The sequence below is a fragment of the Caloenas nicobarica genome, chromosome 4 (genome assembly GCF_036013445.1).
Source record: "Caloenas nicobarica isolate bCalNic1 chromosome 4, bCalNic1.hap1, whole genome shotgun sequence".
In the NCBI taxonomy this organism is placed as follows: domain Eukaryota; kingdom Metazoa; phylum Chordata; class Aves; order Columbiformes; family Columbidae; genus Caloenas; species Caloenas nicobarica.
Window position 1 is genome coordinate 37,849,901 of NC_088248.1, and position 20,287 is coordinate 37,870,187.

At 38.0% G+C, this 20,287-nt stretch overlaps 1 protein-coding gene across 1 annotated transcript in view; it reads left to right on the forward strand.

The window, feature by feature from the left end:
* The window catches only part of CPE (carboxypeptidase E), a 59,483-nt gene that overhangs the window by 20,579 nt on the left and 18,617 nt on the right, over nt 1-20,287 (forward strand). Inside the window, exon 2 of the mRNA XM_065633558.1 lies at nt 19,164-19,360. Within this exon, the coding sequence (XP_065489630.1) occupies nt 19,164-19,360 (197 nt within the window). The remainder of the gene's footprint in view (nt 1-19,163; nt 19,361-20,287) is intronic.

Here is a 20,287-nt window from a genome sequence, read left to right on the forward strand (position 1 = left end):
AGTTTATTCTACTTATAACAAACATAGATGCATTGCTCCTGGGTACCTGTAGAAGGTAGCAGCTACAATAATTTCACCTTTTGGCACATAAACTGGGACAATGTATGTCCCATCATTGTCTCAATGCATATGATGTTCCATCAGTTCCTAGCACTTGAAAGAAAATGCAACATTATGGTCCTCTGGGAGGCTAAGTGCTAGTTTTACTTTACCACTTGCCAAGACCATAAACAGAATAAATGCAAATATATTACTTTGGCAGTAATTTGGGAGGCTTAGCTGCTGCTGTCTTGGGTGTCAAACAGGTCTCCAGTGAATAGATGCTAATTACTGTGCCAAATGGAATATTTTTCAGGGTGGATGGACAGAAACCAAAGGGTAAGGATTAGGATTAAGCAGTGGTGAGGTCACATATGGAAACGACTTTTCAGAATGGAATATTTAATCAGAGAGAAAGTAATAAACTGTGTAAACTTAGTAGTGAGGTGATAGTTTATGAGAAAAAGTGAAAACGTGAAAGAAAACAGTCATGCAAAAAAAGACAGGAAAAACATCTAGCAATATTCAAGTTAGGAAATTAAATGATGAAAACAAAAGTGAGCAAATTCCCAGAAGTGTTCCCTGCCCATTTGTTCATAAGCCAGTTCCTGTTGCTCTTGTTAGATCTGTGGCATGAGAAGCCAATGAAGACGTTTCCTCCTGCCCCGTGCCGCTCCCCCTATTTTTTCCTTCTGATTACCAGCAAAACGATTCTTTGCAATTTTGAATGATGTGAAAACGGCAGGATGCTGTGGGTGATGTGATCTTACAGGGTGAGTGATGATGGAAGGATGGTCCCGCTGTCACTAGGTTATAACGAAGTCATGCAAACATTAACTTTGTGGCCTGATGCTGCCTTGTCACTGAGCATGAGCACCGCACTTGGACTGGACTGGCCAGTGTCCATCCCATCTCCAGGAACATGCAATGCTGAGGAACCGCTCGCGTGAGGGCCACACGTCCAGGTTGCTCAGCCCCTGGCACCTCCACTTCTCTGGTTCCAGAGGAGAGAGAGCCTTATTTGAGCACAGGCTACAGGGTTTGCACCTTCTGCCTGTCATCCTCCCTCTTTTTGGGTCCTGTGTGCTGTAACTTCCTTCTCCCTCACCCTTTACTTCAGAGGAACTCCAATTTCTTCAAAGTATTTATTTGCTGTTCTCAAGAACATCAGTTCGTATCATGGAATAGCCTTCTGGGTAAGTCACTGAGTTTCAAAGTGCCATTTTCCAGCCGCTGCGATGCTGTGGGACTATTCACTCCCTTTGTTTGCCCACAAGCCTTGCAGCAGAATTAAACTCATGCCTTTCAGAGTCTGACATGGTATGTTATTTTTTATTTCATCTTATTGTCCACCTGGCGTAGCTTATCTGGTCTTGTATTCTTCTCTATAATTGCTTTTATTAACTGACCTCTTATGGCAGCTTAGCTTAACTCTCCCTGAAGTCCACAATAACTTCTGAAATATTTTGGCTTGGTGGAGAAAGTCCAGTGTGATTATCTTCTGCATTGTATTTTAACCTCAGGAAATCCTGGCCTCCTGTTCCCCAAAACGAAGGACATGTAAGTACTATGGGAATACAGCAGCATTTTTATTTCCACGGTGATTTCCAGAGTAAAATCTTAGCATGTATTAAGTATTTTCTTAATTTTAAGAATTTTTAAAAAGTATGTTCTTTCCTTCTCCTCCGAGTTATTAGTTTAAATATGCCTCTCTTTCTCTTCCATTTCTAACGTTCTGTAAAAGGGTAAGATAGATTAAAAACCCACAAATGTTTCTGAAGGAAGATGAGTGCTTGGAACTTCTTGGAAGAAGCATATTTTGTTTTAATGGAACACCATAAATGTATGAAATGGTTGATGAAAATAATTATAATACCATAACCTTAGAATTTTTAAAGGAGAAAAAGAGTATTTTTCTATACCCGCTTCACACCCATTATGATGTGAAATGAAGTTTGCATGCACTGTGATGTATAGTAGGATTTATAGCTACTATATAAACCTTGATAGGATGCTTTTGGCTTGCTGAACTGTCCCATACTTGCTTCATTGCTCTGTGGACAGTTTCTGGAATGTATAGATTCAGTGAAGAGATCTGAGGGCATATTAGGCATAGTACATTAGACGTGGTGATAACAAGTCATAGGTTCTCTTCCTGGTATCTAAATCTTTGCTTTCCTGGTACATAACCATATATACTGTAGGCCATATATAAATAAATAGTCTTCTCTCTGCCGTATGGCAGTGTTCATTATTCTAAAAAGCGAAGGTATATTGCATTTCCTCTTGAAGACAGTTGAAGTGCACCATGTAATGGAGAGCAGAATAGATCCCAAATCCTATACTGAGCCTCCTCTGCATAGCAGGGGGTCAAAGTTGTCAGGATCCTTCAATGTCTGTTGCTAGATTGACAGCGCAGCAACTTGCATTGAAGAGGCCCTCTTAAGAAGTGGAGTTTAGCTTGGTCTGCTACCAAGTATTCTGCTTCCAGAACAAATCTGTGAAATTACCTACATGAGGGTTTGTGTAAGAATAAAAATAGCATTAGGAGTTTGTGCCAGCAAAATGAGGCAGGTTCACTATCCATTTTCCCCAGGCATAGAATACTGATGCCAAACTAAAATCTAAATTTCTTATATCTGACAGAAAAATACATCTAACATAGAAAACGTGCTCTGAGAGAAATCTGTCTTGCCTCTTTAGTGCTCTGAATTGTACAGTGTCACTGAAAACAGTGTATCTTCAGAATGAATTATTTATGGAAAGCACATCTGTGTTACATGGGTGCTCACTGGACCAGCAGTGTACTACTTCTGTGGTTTTCTGCCACCAATACTCAGCCATGTCCATCGTCTTTATGTCTGTTATTCCTTTATAGCAGATACCTAGTCGCAGGCAGATCCCGGAGTAATAGAGCAATCCCATACCACAAAACTGAAAGAGTAAAAACACCAAAACTAAACCATTACAGGAAGTCCAGCATGGCAAACTTCCAAAGAGCAAAATCCTCTTTCTATATGAAATAATATAGCTAGCACCGAATGTAATGGAAAAAAATAAACCAAACCAAAATCACCACCACCCCCAAAACTTTAAAAAATGGGAAATATTACTTATAGAGATCTTAACCACAGACTTCTTACATATGTGCATAGATCTGAAGTGTGGAGGTTTTCTACTTTCAAATAGCTGGACCTTTTCCTTTTATTAAAAAGTGGGTACTGAAGTTAAAATAAAGAAACAAATAAATAAATCACTATTGTGAATCAGTAGGGTGATTTCTATGCCAGCTCTTCTCTAAACTTAGTTCAGGCTACTTTTCTGCTTACTGTTAGAAACAGGTTTATGTGCAGTATTGAACTGCAGTCTGATTACTTCAGGCAATGATCATTCTTTGATTTGTAGACAATTTGGCACAGGATTTGAAGTAACTGGTTTCACACTTTTTCGTCAAATCTCAGATGTGCTAAAACATTTCCATATTCTGTAGAATGTTATTTTTCTCATGAATTAATTTTTCCAGCCCTTCCATAAATCCAGAACTGCTTTTTGAGTTTGCAGACTCAAACAGTAACTGTAACAGACTCTCTAATTTACCTATTAAGAAAGATGTGACTCTGAGCTCTCATAATAAATTTGAATATCAGCATTTACTCTCTTACTGATGGATTTAACAGGCATATTCAGTTTAAAATTGTTGCAGCATGGACCTTTTTCTTTGACAGGCGTTTGGATACTGGCTCTCCAGGATGCTTGCAGTCTCTTAAGTTGTTCACTCATAGGACAAAGAGACTTGCTTTAGCTCTAGCTAGGATTTGTGCTACATAAGAGCTAAAAACTTTGCATGAGAAGAGGGGTTCAGTCCACATAAGCCACAGTGGAAAACTGTGAACAGCAGGGCCGCTTTTTTTCTGCTGATGGTGCTGAGTTGTCAAGCTGCAAAATTTCACCTGTTTGTGATTGTCGCCTTTCTGAGACTCCTCTGGGGCATGACAGACAGCTCATTCAGGCTGTCTGTGGTGTCACACTTGAGTGGTGCCCTTCAGAGTGACGTGGCCACTCTGCGCTCAAACGGCCTCATCCTGAAACCTTGCTTCAGATATGGAGCACAGCTGTGAAAGACAGTGCGGACATCACGTTCATGCTCTCATGTTCCCTTTGCTTTCCCCAAGGCAGGGTGCTTGTGTAGAGCTGGAAGAAGTTTTGCAGATTATAAATTAAAGGAGAAGTGAAAGAAAATGGCAGTGAGAAACCTACGTAAACTGGCACAAGTATCAAGTAGCTCAGTATAAGGAATTGTTATAGTGGACAAAGTGATAAAGAAAAATTTCCTGGAAGGTTCATCAGACCAGGGAGTAGCCTACAAAGAGTGTCAGGAGTTAGTTATTTAAAAATAAATGGATGAACCTTGAAGGACACGTAGAGCAAAATATTCTGGCAGAAGGAGAATATACAATATCCACGTAGACCTTGCTAGTTTCTTTGGCTTCTTCACTTACCTGGTTAAAAAAAAATTAGTTGTCTTTCACTCTTGTATGTTGAGATTTTTCATGGGATTTAAAGGAAACCACACATAGAGGACATAACGAAAACACATTCTCTTATTTAGTTTTGTCTGATTTACCTGAAATTATGTTCACTAGGTGTGACATCGCTTCTCACAAAGCTTGCGTTTTCCTTTGTAGGTGGATTTGTGTGGGTGTAATCACAACTCAGCAATGCTAAAATAAAGCCATAAGATAGTACATTTCCGTCCTTTCTTTAAATAGAAACATATAGCTTTAAAGCCCAATGATAAGCAAATAGCAGCTGAACATCACGCCATCCTGCTTTCTGTCATGTGTGTCAATGTGATACCAAAATGACATTTGTTAGGGCATTTCTGTAGTGAAAATCCATGAAGAAAGAGCTCTGCAATACAGCTGCCCAGACTTCAAAAGATGTTATAATAACACCCTTAAATTTTTATTTAGTGGAAACGTATCAATGACACACTCAAGAACAATTGCAATGCAGTGAGAAGTGAGTGCTGTGAATTTCTTCCTCTGCCAAAAGTCACATGCTTTTATAGTAATTGTGCGATGAACTGATTTTCATTTTGGACAGTCTTGCTTTCCTTATACAAACCACTCTATTGTATTTGTTCGTTTGGTTTTTTTGTTTTGCTTTTTTGGTTGTTTGTTTTGTTGTGGGTTTTTTTGTTGTTTTTTGGTTGGTTGGTTGGTTGGTTTTTTTTAATATATCACAAAATGAACTGTTCCTTAAGAAAAAATGTATTTGTATTCAGTTGTCTATTTGAGCTAGATGTTGCTTATTCTGCCTACTTTGGAGGTTTCCTTGAGTTCAAAGGCTTGGAGCATCATTTTGTTGCTGTTGAGACATTAACTGCCAAAATGTTAGTAAACATTAAAATATTAATTTGTACTTCTGAGCCATTAATGATCACTTCTGTTGTCCACTGAGCAAATTTTCAAACCATCTTCTTTGTACTTGCTCCTGTGGTGACATCTGTGGTAGTAAACAACTTCCCCACAACAACATCAGAGGCCATGATTTGATACTTTTCTTCAGATCTCTCCATAGTATTTGCTTTTATCACAGCAGTTCCTAGAAGTAAGGGTGGAAAAAGGGTTAATGGTAGGATCGTTGCCTACCCTGTGCCTGCCATATGCTTCTATTTTCTTCTTTTGCTTGGATAGCAAATAGACTGGGAGCAGGTACGATCTTTGTTCAATGAGAGCATGGCAGTGTCTGTCCTGTCATGGAGACTGTTAAGGATTCATGATAATAGTATTAATACCTGTATGGAAGGCTTGCAGTGCTGGAGTGGCAGCTGTGAATAGCCTGGGGTTAAGATCCCTGCATGGCTTTCTGCGCTGTGGCTATCCCTTGTAATCGTGCTTGCGTCCATGCTGGGAAAGAGGGTCGTTGGCTCCAACCTATGTGTTGATTTTTTAAAAAAATGCCCATTGATTAGTGATCGAAGCAGTAAATGATAAAGGTTTTTTCATATTTCTATACACAACTCAAGCCACTCACCATTAATGAGCAATCTGAAAATAGGAGCCTCTCTTTTTCTGGGAAGAAACGTCATGGTCAGACTATTTTTGCCTGGTTGGAAAGAGCTGTAAACCAAAGCATGAACTGCTTGACACAGGTGTGTATAATACATAGCTTGGAAAGCCTGATAAATTCTAGTTTCCTATATTCCACAGCATTTTAGCTCGGTAGTTGCTAAGTTATGCAGCTGTGACAGAACATCTCGGTGGAAGTCTGTGAGCCTTTCCTAGTCAGGAAACTCTTATAGTTGCTGAAATTATCTCTTGTTGGTGGTGGTGTTTGTTTGCTTGTTTGTTTGTTTTCCCTTGCCATAAAATACTTAGGTTTGTCCTCATATCCTGCTTCCTTTGACATGTTGAGTTGATTATTTGGATCTAATGGGGCCTTCTGAATAGTGTGAGACGTGATAATAGCATTGTTCCCAACATTAAATATTTTATGAGCAAACCTCAGTTTTGAGTTTTTTTGCTTTCATGGGTTTATAGTAGTAGATTACCATGCCCAGTGGGGGAAATAAAGATTATCCTGAGAGCCTAGCATACATTTTTTCCCAGCATAGCCTTATTGCTAAGGGCTGTTTTGTTTTCCCTCTGTAAAAAAAAAGTATTATTCTTTAACATCTTAGCATAGCAATAGTATAATATAGACATAGTTTTACTTTCTGTCTCCCTTTCTAAGCAAAATAAGAGGAAAAAAAGCTTAATGTTGTACTAACCTCAGTGTGCTTTTCTACAGTTGATTACCAGCTGTGAGTCTGCAGAATAGACAGTTAAGCATCAACGCCCCACTACAACCGTGAGCCTAGCACTGGTGCTTTATATTTACCTTTTCTAGTAGCTTTTCAAATAGTGTCATGATTCTAAGTTTCATATTGCCTACTGCAAGATGGACTTTTCAAGGTTTTATAAATCTGTTGTTTCGTATCTGGTTTTAAGGGAAAGCCCCAGTGAAAACAGACTGCTTTGAGAATTTTAACATGAAAAATTAATTTGTTTGCTGGGTTACACAGGTGCAAAGAAAATATCTTTGCAAAAAATATTGTCTTAATAGGGCCTATATGATTTACCCCCAGATAGTTTATAAATAGGTGAGATACTTTTGCTTAAAAAATAGTTAAATGTGAACAGAAACCAAATAGGGAAAAATTGCATCCAGAAAGAAATTTTTCAGAAATAAAGACTTGATCCAGTCAGGAGTCAGTGGAAAAGCTCTTCTCAATGTTGTTGCTGTTGCATGAGGCTGTAATGCCTTATTCTGGCAAAATCCTGTGCATGTGCTTGATTCTATGTTCTACGCTAAACCCTCTGATGTTAATATGCTGAAGCATATGTTTAATGTGCTTCACTGGTCCAAGCCAAAATAAAGGGAAAAGATGATAAAATTGAACTCTCAATGTAATTTCAGTGGTAGTTTTTGCTACTAGTGAAGTTAAAATGGAAAATGTCTTTGTTTTATAAATATAGAAGTCTTTATGGTTAGAAGAAGAGACATACAAGGTCAAATATCACTTGGATGTTTTTGGGAGAAAAGTATCATTCCTACCTGCTTGCTTAGTAGCATGTGAGTTTTATGTGCTGGCTGATCTTTCCCAAATCTGCTGCCTTTAATTAAGTGCAGTCTTTATTGAACAACGTGGTAATCTTCAGTCCCTTTGCCTTCATATTTCTATGTTCCTCTAAAGTGAACACAATTTTTAGATTGTTTTACGTTTTGTAACTATTTTTTTTTCTTTATGGCTTAGCAGACAGCTGGAAAAAAAAAATATACTGAAACATGCTTTTGGCAGTCATCATGCTGTGATCATAAAAGTTAAATCCAGGATAAAAGAGAAAGTTAACTAAAATACATATAAAAAAGAAGTAGAAAATATGGCAAAGACTGGATAGCTAATACTTTATAGAAAAATCCAAGCAGCTTTAAGTTTGTCTTTTGATGCAAAAATATAATTATTTCTTTAAAAATAGGCTTTTCCTTCACATTTTTTTGTTAAATAAGGGTGAACTACTATATCATAAGGTGTAAGAGGGTTAATAAAGACAGGGAGTACTGGGTCGCTTTCTAAAGGATTCAGTTTCTTTCTTCCTTGGAGTCATGTGGTTTTGATTTTGTTTGTGAACTGTGCCAAATCTGTCTTTTCATATAATTTTGAATATCTGCAGATGCAATTTCTTTAGTTTAAATTAGAAGTGTGCTTTAGATCTAAGAAGATGTTAGGAAACAGAAACATGAAAAATATTTTCCTGGCCTGGCGGTGACCTCCTTGGTGCCTGAGTCTCTCAATGAGGGACACTGGTGTGTGTCTGTAAGATGTACATGTCCTCACACATACGCACAATAGTAGAGAAGTGCTTGTTACAGACTCAGAAGAAGATTTTGCATCCACACTTTCCAGTACTGTTCCTCTGTTGAATTACTGTCCTTGAATTCTGAGCTAGTCAAATGAATATTGGATCAGACATCACATATTTTTCTTATTTGATTTGAATCAGTATTTCCTAGACTTGCTTTTCCCTTCATTAGAGAATTTTTTCTTTTCAAAAAGCCCCAAATGCCTGAAACTTCAAAGTGAAAATATTGCTGTAGGGCTTCTCAGGAGGTGCCTTTTGGCTGTATTATGCTCTCCTCTGTGGGCTAGCTAGTTAGCTACTTCATGGGGTCTGTAGCCGTGAAGAATGACAGTATGTATGAGAAAAGTAATTGCAGCAATCTCAGAATATTTGTTAATAAATAAAGGTACAAAATGCTTGAAATCAGCTTTTTTAAAAAGTGCCAGACTTTGCTGTACTTTTTCATTATACCTCTCCAGCCTTCTATATGTGCATAAAACTAAAATAAAATGCAATAAATCTGGAAGGTAGGGCACAGTTTTCCTCTCGCTTTCACTGCTTCAATATTCATCTGAATTACAGAAGTATGAGAAAATATTTCAGCTCCTAGTGTTTTATTACATTTATTAAAAATTATAAATGACTACACAGAAATCGTAGTGCATACACTCAAACTGATGCCAGATACCACTGATACCTGTAACAAAAGCCCCTTGGACTCTTATTAGTGAAGGAATTTGTCCTTGGATAACATGTATATTTTCACTGACATGATGTTTCCTCCTGTGTTGGCAGGAAAGGTTTTGTCTGATGTGCTACTAGTAACATAAAAGAGAAAGGAAGTTTCAAGGGAGATGAAAGGGACCGCAAAAGATGGATTTGCTGTAGCTTTTTGTAGTGCTCAGAGGAAAAAATAATTAGACAGTTCTAGAAAGAGCTACTCAGTTTCTGATCCTGCTCATCATTGCACTTTAACATGCTTGCCATGTTAGAAGCATGGAGGGTATAACTGTAGGAAATGGCTATTATTGTGAGGAACATGTCGTGTTACTTCGACCTAACCTTTCTGTTTGCACTGAGAAAAACCACTAGGTAAGTTCATTTTATATCAAATTGCACAACACTGTTGCTCTACGTATAGCTCATTACAAAATATCAAGTTGCTCAGCTGCAGGTTCACTTTCTGCACTTCTAGGTGCTGTTCAAGGACACGGTTGCTATTTCTCTTGTCCCTGATTGTAGACCATATGGACAACAGGTGTTCCTCTCTCCTTTTTCTTAATGCAGAACTGTCTTATTGCTCTTTGGAGGGAAAAGCCAGTAGAAGCTCTGAGGAAAGCTGAGCAGATACCAAGCTTTTATGTTTGTTCCCTATATGAGGATAAAATCTGTCTGTTTTTAGGACACTAGGATGCATGTCCCTGAGCAGACCTAAATGCCATTACAGATTTTTTGTGAAGCATTTGTTTCTATCTTACGAAGGCTGTTCTGTGTCTCGCAGCTATACAGCTGTGCTGTGACTTGCAGTGCCAGGCTCAGTATCCATATGGGATTTTTTGTCTGGAGCTCCTCCATCTAAAGGCAAAATATATCTTGAAAACCTTCTGAATCCACTTCCATCTGCTATCGAGATAAACAATTTGTCAGGTTCCGTCACCTCCATCATTACTCTTGAGTCAACAAGCTGTTATATGATTCACTCCTTCCTCTTACGCACCAAGCTTGATTTTATTAGCCTCTGCACCAGTTTAGCTGCTTCTCCTTGTACTGTCTTGCTAGGAATCAACACTTTTTTTTTTTTTTCTTTTCTTTGGTCTTTTTTATAGTGTTTAAAATTATACAGGGGGCATTTTCTAAAGAGTATTCATATTTCAGACATATGTGAGTGTGAAGAGATAGACACCCTCCAAGCATCCAGGTCTGCATTTCTACCTAAGCTGGCTATAAATAAATAATCAAGGTGTGCAATAACAATTTTAAATAAAACGTTACATACCACTGAAAAATTCTGAAGCCCAGTGTTACAATGTTTGGAGATATAGTGTCGCACTACCAATCTTGATTACTCTCTTCCCACTTAAACTTTTTATTTCTTCTGCTTCATACTGACCTGATTTAACTGTCACTATCTCAAGAGCAAGTACAATCAAGATTTACTGCTGCTTATCACGTAGAATTCATACCCTAAATGCAGAAACTTAAGAGAGTATTAGCTGCTAAAATCAGGCTGGAGGTGAAGTACAGCAAAAGAAAGATATCAATAAGCCACATTTAAATCAAGGTTTCACACAGCTCACCAGGTTTTTAAGCCTAAACTGCAGCTGCAGTTTTTCTGCTGAAAAAGCGTTATAACTCCTAAAATGATGGAGTTATATTTAAAAAAATTTTATATCAAAAGCATGATGCAAAAAGAGTATCAGGACTAAAAGAAGCGTCCTGGGTATTTGTTGTTTTCTGAGTATATTGTCATAAATTGGGTCATTTATGTTATGACATAAATGGTGTCCTCTGTTAGTCATCAGAAGTCAATTTTTAATATTTTTTTCCACAAAGGAACAAGGTAACAGCGTAATAAACTTTAGCAGTTTGCAAATGTCTTTATTTCTGTAATTTATTTTAAAAGGGCACTTTAAACTCTTTCTGTAAACTCTATGGCCATAACCACAGAAGCTAAGATGGGTAGATACTCAGGCTCATCTAAGCAAGGGAAGCTAAATAAGTATACCAGTGCAAATGCCAGTCTTGTTCTGTAATGTGTTATATAACATATACAAGGGACTTGTTACAGATGTATATTTATGGGGAGGTTTTATCCCTCTCCATCTGTTAACAATGACCAATGCACTTTAGCATCATCTGTCTGAATCACAGATCTGCAGCCCACAGGTTTTTTCACACTGTGTCAGTTTGTGACAAAAGACCAGTGGAATAAAATAACATTCAGGTCACCAGTAAAGAAGGAGAATCCACTTTGTGTAGCCTTGGTGGAATAACATGTGCTATTGTGATGCCTCTGAAAGTCTCCTGGAAATCAAGGGAAGAAGTCTGGGGGCTTGCTACTAGTTGTTCCTAGATGCTTAAACACAGAAAGTATGTTTCCCAAAGACCCAGGTCATTCTCTTGATGGGAATTGTAATCCTTTTCAGTCAGAAATAGCTCTCCTCTATGGAGAGGAAACACAAAGAGTTTTGCTGGGTGAAGGTGAACCCTGTGAGTGCTCTTCCCTTGGACACACTGGTGCCCTGATTGCTGCCCTAGCTGGCTTTCCTCCTGAACCACAGCTTTGCAGCGAGTTCTGGGGCATGAGGCTACAGGGGAAGAACACTGGTCTGACTTCACTCTCTCAGTACCTCTCCAGATTTGCTTTCTGCTCTGAGGAAATCACAGCACCCATCATTTCCAGCCTGGAAACAGCCTCCGGTTGAGCTCGTGCCTGCACTTCCATGCTTTTGGCCACCCATTTGGCACAGGGAAGCCTCATGGCAATGATGAATTGGGCCTGTATGACTTACTGGAAAAGAATTATTTACACCTTTTTAATTGACTTTTTGTTTATTTCTGGTAAAAAGGAAGAGCTACTTTTGTTTCTTCACCTTTTGTCCAGCATTTCTGCGTACCTGTTTGACTTTAGAGTCTGGGATGTGGAAATGAATGAGTTATTTCCAACTTTTATTTCTTGTCTTCATGAAATGAGGATGAGCAAAAGCAGAGCCCAAATATGTCTGCTGCTGTTAGGAGGCATTTGAACTAGTTTAGCTTTGAAACTTCCCGTATATTTGTTGCATGCAAAAGGAATGAGATAGACAAGCTCAGTGCTTTTGAAGTACTCTGATGGCTGACAGGTACTTTCGTAGCTGAAGTAAAAAAGCCAATTCTAGGGTTTGCTGAAGAGAGAAAGCTTGTTAAGTGAACTTGATGAGGAACCATCATAAATACATGTCTAAATTATATATCAACTTTCTCTTCATCAGAAAGTCTGTTTTGATGATGGATTAAAAAAGTATCTTTTCTCCATGTTCCAAGCAAAACTCGAGGGACACAGTGAATGTCTTTGAAATGAAAATTCACTTGGTCACACATACTTATAAATGGAAAAGCCCCCCTCTTACTGATTGCAGTGGAAAAGATGAATTGAATCAGTTGTACCCTACACCTAAAATTGCCATGGACATACAGAGAGCTGTGTCACCTCCGTACTGCCAGTGTCCTTCACAAAGAATCCCAGGGTATGATTTGGTTCATTTTTTCTTTTTCTCGCAGCGAGAGAAAAAAATAGAATGTGGAAAAACTGTACCTGTCTCATACTCTGCCACAGAGTCATAGGGGGGGTTCAGGACAGTTTGTTTCATGTTCGATTTCTGAGGAATCTCACCTTCAGTGCTGAACTTATGATACCTGCCACTGTAAGGCTGTAATGAATTCTGTAAATGCAAAGTCCTATTTGGTTTTCCTAGAGCGTGAAAAATGCAATGCAATACTAATCTGGTTAATCTGGTTGTATATATAGATGGATATTTGTTACTTCTAAAATTCTGATGATTTTAGAAATCTGCTTTGAACTTCAGAGAGTGCTTTTAAACACATTTACACGAAATGAGAGTTTTGTGTGTATCACATTTCAGTGTTTCTTTTTAAGTTAAGGGTTTTGATTAAATAAGTATCCTTGTTTTGCTTTAGAAATGATTTTTTATGATTTAAAGAATCATTATCAGTTCTATTGGATAGCACTATCAGTTCATGTGCACCAACACAAATCTAGTAGACAGAAGCTGTTCTGGTCTCTGTTAAAGCAAATGGGCTTGACCCGAAATACTGATCTCAGTGCTACACCGTGCAATGCTTCAGTGTAAGCGTGGGGTGCTGTGGAGAGATCAGCAGTGGGATGTGCCAGCAGAGAGCTGTAGGTGGCAACTGTAGGAGCTGAGCAGATGCTTTGCCCACTTCTGCACTGCCAAGTCCTGTAGCTGCAGGGGTGAGAGTGGGCTGTTGGAAACCTGAAGAAAGCATCGAGTCATGCAGAACCTTTTTGGTGGTAACAAATGTCTTGAGCATGAGGAAATCTGTCTGGAGAATTTAATTTTCAGTGCAAAGACATGTAAGATTCTATTTTGCAGCCCAGCCGACAGACTTTATGCTGAGTAGTATAGAGATCACATCTGAATTTGTCTGTGTCAAGGCCAGCAGAAACATAATTGCTCTTGGTGAGCTTACGCTCTGGGTTTAATGCACTCTGCAGACTTTGTTGTTAGCTTTAATTTTAAGCAATAGTGTTCAAATAAATATGAAAACTTCCAGAAAGAGCTGGAGACCACTCTTCAATCATAGCTGTTAAAAAATGCATGCATTTTTTTAAAGCAAGAAATTGCCAAAAGATCCTTGATTTTATTTTCCTCTTGTTTTCTTCTCAGTGTATTTTCTAGCAGTTAGTGGCAAGAAAGTGAAAGATTGGATTTTTCAAAGGCCTTCAGTGTTGACCCATTTCTGCTTTCATATAAGACACCTGTGAATCTTCCAGTAGTTCCTGTTGCAGCAAAGTTAGGCTAATGCTACATCTTAGTAAATGTCACCCTCAAATTATATAAGGCCGGTACAATGATACAGAAACTAATACTGCATTGCAGTTCTATTATTTTTCTATGCCATTTTCATACAAGTCGTGGAGATCAATGTTTCTATTGAAATGCTGATAAGGCAGGTTGCAGACATCTAGTATACAGAGTGATAGAAATCTAAATTTTCTAATTCTTTCACTTTTCTATCTTATCTCCTTATTAGTTTTCTTCTTTCCCTCTCTTTTTTCATATCAAAAGGAGAAACCCATTTTATAATCTTTGGTTTTCCATGTAGTTGATCTCCAGAAAATTTCTAATAAAAATGTGGACCATAAGAAAGTCTTCAATCACATTTAATGAATGAATTTCTTGCCAGCAGAAGTTCTGAGATTTTCCGTGTCATTTATCTAGAATAAAATCTTACTGAGTGCCATATTAAAAATGACAAGCAACTGTAAGTAATCAAAAGCACTAAGTCGGTTATTTCAGGATTGCTGCTGGCTTTTCCATAAGAAATGCAGGAAAGTAGAAGAAAGACTCTAGTTTTTAAGGGTCTTTTGAGGCCGATTTGCAAAGCAGTTCATTAAGCACTTAAACTTTCCAGTAGTTAGTTGTTTTTTGTTTTGTTTTGGTTTTTTGTTTTTTTTTCCATATGGCTTGCACTCTCATGAGTGAAATACTCTACATTTTAAGGCTAACTGTTTCGCATTAGACCATGACTAGTGGCGTGACACTACCTTGACTCATAGTATAGATAATTAGTAGGTGCTAAACTTTTTGTCCCTACACTTTAGGAAATTACCATCTTTATCATATAAATACAGCCTGACCTCAAAACGGCAGCAGTTACTCATCTTTAATTGGATGACCTGTCTAATATTAATGATACACATGTGGTTCCTAGGAAACCCCAGAAGACCTGAGCTGACAGTAACTGCAGAAGTGAATGGTGACATTTCACAATGTTTGTCAGGCACCAGAAAGGCATGACATTTTAAAATACTTTCTCCTCAATCGTTTATCAGGCTGTAATGTACTACGCACTCAATCTAGGATGGATGTAAAAGCCTTCTAAAATCCATAATGGTGTGATGGCTTAGGTTTAACCAGAGATACTGAGATATTTATAAACTTGATTGCTGCATTTCATTTCTTATGGCTTGCCTCAAAAGATGTCAGTATCCACCCATTCATTCGTTATCACAGACTTCTGTATCTGGGGTGAAGTTACGTTTACACATTTATAAACATCATGCTCATGTTGTTAATACAAGACATACTTTTGCTATTGAAAATGAGAGATTATAGTTTGAAAAGATATTGTCAGAAAATGAATAAAATTAAATAAGACTTTAAAATATTTGAACAATGGAAAAATTCCTTTGTCACATCTTGGACCATGGGAATCTATTAAAACAATTTTACTTTTTTTTGTGGGGTCAAATAAATGAGAAAAACCAGTTATATTTCTTCATGCTGCTCCTCCCTTAAAGCTACCTCCGGTTATCTGCAGTGGAACAGGAGTGTGTCTGCTGGTTTGGAGAAACTGTTTAAAAGTTGATAATCAAACTGAGATTTACTGAGTCTTTTCATTAAAAAAAAAAAAAAAAAAAAATCTGTGTGGCAATTACAATTACAGAATCCTATGAAGGGTGATTAAGGTCTGATTTAATGGCTCATGAAGGAAGAGCAGATCTTCCTCTAGCTGAGTAGCACGCTAGCAACAGGTGACCTAAGGCTGTTTTCCCTGTGGGGTGGGCTGTTTTCCAGAGAAGCCTGAAGCTTTTAGAGATGGTGTGGCAGGAGGTATTCAATGAATAGACCAGGGAACCCATAAAGTGATAAGTGCGGGCTTCAGGACCAGACAGCTGGCATCCTTGGTGTTTGAGGGATCTGTGTTAGCCCATGGGGTGGAGGAGAAGGAGCTGGTTCCTTTGGGAGTCGTAGTGGGCCTGAGGTGCTGGGTGCCTCACAGAGTTGATCAGTAAAGCTTGGGCAGCTGGGTTTGCTTAACTCAGCCCACAGAGCAATGGCCTCAGCTAGCTGTCTGCCCTCCAGCCTGGGCTTCATCGTCCTAGAGAGAAAGGGGATTAGGAAGGGGCTTAGGTAAAAACAACTCACAAAAAAAAAAAAAAAAAGGGGTTTCCAGAAGGTACATCCTGAGTTGCAGTTTTTAGTCTAATACGAAAGGGTGAAATGCAAATGCAAATGAAGGGCTTCATTAACTGCAAAGTCAGCCTGTGGAAGCTCCCTCAGCTTTTTGGGCACTGTGATGATGAACAATGACTTTAGTAGCATTGTCCCTTTTTTCAGGTTGGACTCCCTGACTTTGCCCATGATGGGCATGGACAACTAATGAGCAAACTGCTAATTCCCCTGCAGCCAGCTTGTAGCAGTAATGTATTTCCACTGAAGTAAACAGTAAAAATTGAGTTTGTTTCCCATGGAGTAGCTGCAAAGTTTAGGTAGAAGGACCCATTTTTTTCCATCATATTTTTCGTTGTAAATAACACTGTTGAAATGATGAAAAGTTTTCCTAAAATTGTTGGATATAGTCTGAAATATCTTCTGGTATTGAGCAGAAACCCAGTATTTCTGTGGTTGCTGTGCCTGGAGGTAAGAAAACAGGCAGCGCTGGGGAGCTGGCAGAGAATAGTTCCCACGTGTGTGGACCACGCAGCCTTGTTCTCTGCAGCCAGAGGTTTGATAGGAGTTGGATTCCTCCTCTTTGGAGAAAGGTGTAAGAAAACGCCCATGGGAGCTAGAATATGAACACAAAGTTAAGTTTTGAAGCAGGGCTGTTATTCGGCTGTCATCTTTACCTTTTCGTTCTTTTGCATTCACTTTTAGGTTAGTTTTTTTTTAAACTCTTGGTTTGTTGGCAAAACTTGGAGCTCTGTTGACACCTTGCTGCCAACAGCATTCTTTCAACACTGCTTCCGCACTTAGTGTTATAAGAATGTTATTTTTCTTTATCGGTCTGAAAATGGTCATTGTTTCCTTTCACTGAAAATCACCGTCTGCTGTTTTGTGGTGCAGGAAAGTGTTGCTTTCCAGGCTGATTCCTCCATGCCACAATGGTTGATATATTTGCTCGTCCCTTATTATTCTTCCTGAGAAACTGGGGCTGATCTCTTCAATCAATTCTCATAGGAAAAACTTTCCATGTTTCCATTTACTCTCTTTACCTCTTCCTGAATTCCTTTTAGCTTTTAGTGCTCATTTGCGATAGGTCATTACCACTGACGATAGTCTGTAGATGAGGCTGTATTCTTGATTCCCTGTAGACTCTGTGCCTGTTTTCAAGAATCCTTCCAAATACTGTTAACGATTCTCTGGGGAGGAGAGCAAGCATTAATGTATGGAAAACGTATGTTTCTATTTCTTCATTTGAACCAGGCCTGTAAAATTCAAGTGCTAGAGAAAGGTAGGTGATTAATGCACAGGGCTGAGATTCAGGAGAAATGCAGGCTTTATTAGTGACATCCTAGGGAAAACCACAAGTGCAAAATGCAACTGTGTTCATATTTACTGCAGTAACAAATTTGCCTGCTATCTTGTGAAGCACTTTTCCTATGAGTAACATGCCAATATACATATTCCTGAGTGTTCTAATTATGAGACTATGTGATGTGCAGTGTTGCATATTTTATTAAATAGTATATTTCTGTGTAAGTGGGATTGGGTTGATTACATAGTCTTGATGATTAGACCTCTTGCAACAGGTAAGAAAAAACAGTAAACAGGAGCTCAACGCCAAAAGAGGAAATGGAGGTTTTTAGTCACAGTAAAGGCACTGTGTGTATCAGATAAAATGAAGCTATTTCACTGAAACCAGAAAACTTTTTAACCAACTTGACAAAAAATTTCGGGGATGAATCCATATGTACAAAACCATCTCAGCTGGAAGGAAAGAAGTCACAGTATTTGTAGTCCTCTGTCTGCTAGCATCTTATCACTGGATTAAGGTTAACAAGCACAGGCTAAGGAGTCATAAGTAGATATGACTTGTGCTTAATTAGCAATTATTTAGGTCTTGTTTGTGTAACATTCTTCCTGGCTTGAATTTGCCCCTGTGATAGGGCTAAAAGCTGTTGTAAAGTGTGTTCAAAGACTATTCAGAGCATATAAACAGCAGAAGGTTTGATTAAAGCTGTTACAACAGAATAACTGCATTAAAACAGGATAAGACGAAAGGGCTTCAATCCAGAAAACAGCATATTCTTCAATTTAGTTCTAGGACAATCCTCCTAATCTCATTCCGGTATTTACATTATTCTAAAACCCCTCTGGAGTTAGGACTCCAAAAGTCATCTTTTGAAAGTTATATCCTTCACAGCTCTGGAAGACTTCTCTTGTGTATTTTTCATATCTAGGCTCATAAGAATGTGACTAATGAGCAATTGGGAGTACTGGACTGCTTATTCATGTATTGAATATATATATGGATAAATATCTAGAGTATGTATTGAATACGTGTTGAATATTATATATGGATACACAAGATATATTAAATCAACATTAAATTTATTTGTTAATATATATGGAATGCTTACACATATATTTAGTACTGGACTGTTTATTGGAATGTTAAATGGGAATGATTTATTTTATGAGTTAGGTTATTGCGCTTGCTTATAAAAGCTGAACTGAATATCCAAAGCAGCTGCTGAATAAGATTTTTCAGATCACTAGGATCGACAGCTGTTGACTGGCAATGCTTTGGTAAAAGAACTGCAATTCAGTGCATGTGGAGTGCAAGAAGCTTAAACTAATCTTGGAGAGAATATTAAAGATAAGAAGCTCTATTAGTGTCAGTTTATATATTTTAAAACTACCTAATCAAACACCCTTTTGTAGAATTGAAGCACCGATTGCATTAGATCTCAACAGTAGTCGTGTTAACGGCAGCACGTAGCATTTGTGTTGGCATGCTCTGTTGTCCTCTGGTATTCTTTCTCTGCCTTTGACAAACAGCTGAATGTAAATTACTATTTGTTTAGCCAGAGTTCAGAAAAAAACCTTAAATCCACTTTTCTGAAGGAGGTTTGTAGCTTCCTCGGCATACTGTGGCCAGTTACAGTAATAGTCATACCTGCATCTCAGATGCACTATGTGGTCCAGTCTATGGGTGATTTTTATGTGTTCTAAAACATGTTCTTCCTTTTTTTAAATTTTTTTGCAGGAGAACCAGAATTTAAGTATGTTGGGAATATGCATGGGAATGAAGCTGTTGGAAGGGAGCTGCTCATCTTCTTGGCGCAGTACTTGTGTAATGAATACCAGAAAGGAAATGAAACTATTATCAACTTGATCCACAGCACACGTATCCATATCATGCCATCTTTGAACCCAGATGGCTTTGAGAAGGCAGCATCCCAGGTTTGTAGGGCTACAGGTATAAGAACAGTTATCAATGTCTATATCAACCTTAGAATCATAATGACACTTGGACTAGCAGTTTTACAGGTACATGAACTCCTGGTGGTGATTGTTGAATGAAACAGCATAACTGAAGTATTTCCTAATAGTACAGTGGCTTGCTCTGTTTAACAAAGAGGATTTTACTCTTGGGTTTTTGACAAATAGCCGTCTCTCTTGTGAGTTTACTGTATTTTAAAATATAATGATGATTATGTTTCATGATTAGTCTTTAATCTAATTTCACTAACTGAACTGCTTCCTAAATGAGTAACATCTAGTAATACGTGATGTTTCAAAAGTGGTAGAAAAGGGAAAGCTGATGTTTTCTTTAAGAATATTCTCATATAAATGCACTTACATGAGTTATTCACATTTATCAGAGCTTGATCACAAAACAAGCAAGCTTTGTGAGCCATATTTTTAATACGAATAACTTTGATTCTGATTCTAAATCTCAGGCATGAGGTACTTTAATTAAGCTATTAGTCAAGAAAATTCAGCATGTATTTTAGGATGATAACTCAGTCAAGAAACACGAAATGTGTTAACGCATAATTAGCAAATAGAGGCCAAATAAGGCCCTGCTGCATACAGCTTCTGGTGCATATTATGTTCTAAACAAAAATAAGAATTTTCTTGTTTTTCAAAGTGTTGTGTTTTTTAATTAATATGGAAATATTGAATATTTTTATGTGATTATTTATTATTTATGATTAAATAAGTCAAACCTTATTAAGATCTATTTTAAACTGATTCTCATGAAGTCTTAAAAAACCCCTCTCAGCCACAGAACTCTCTTAAACCATATTCGATCGTATGTCTCCCTCTAGTGGCCGTGAAGCAGAAGCTGCGCTCAGATTGGTGCAGTATTTCACTACTTTTAAA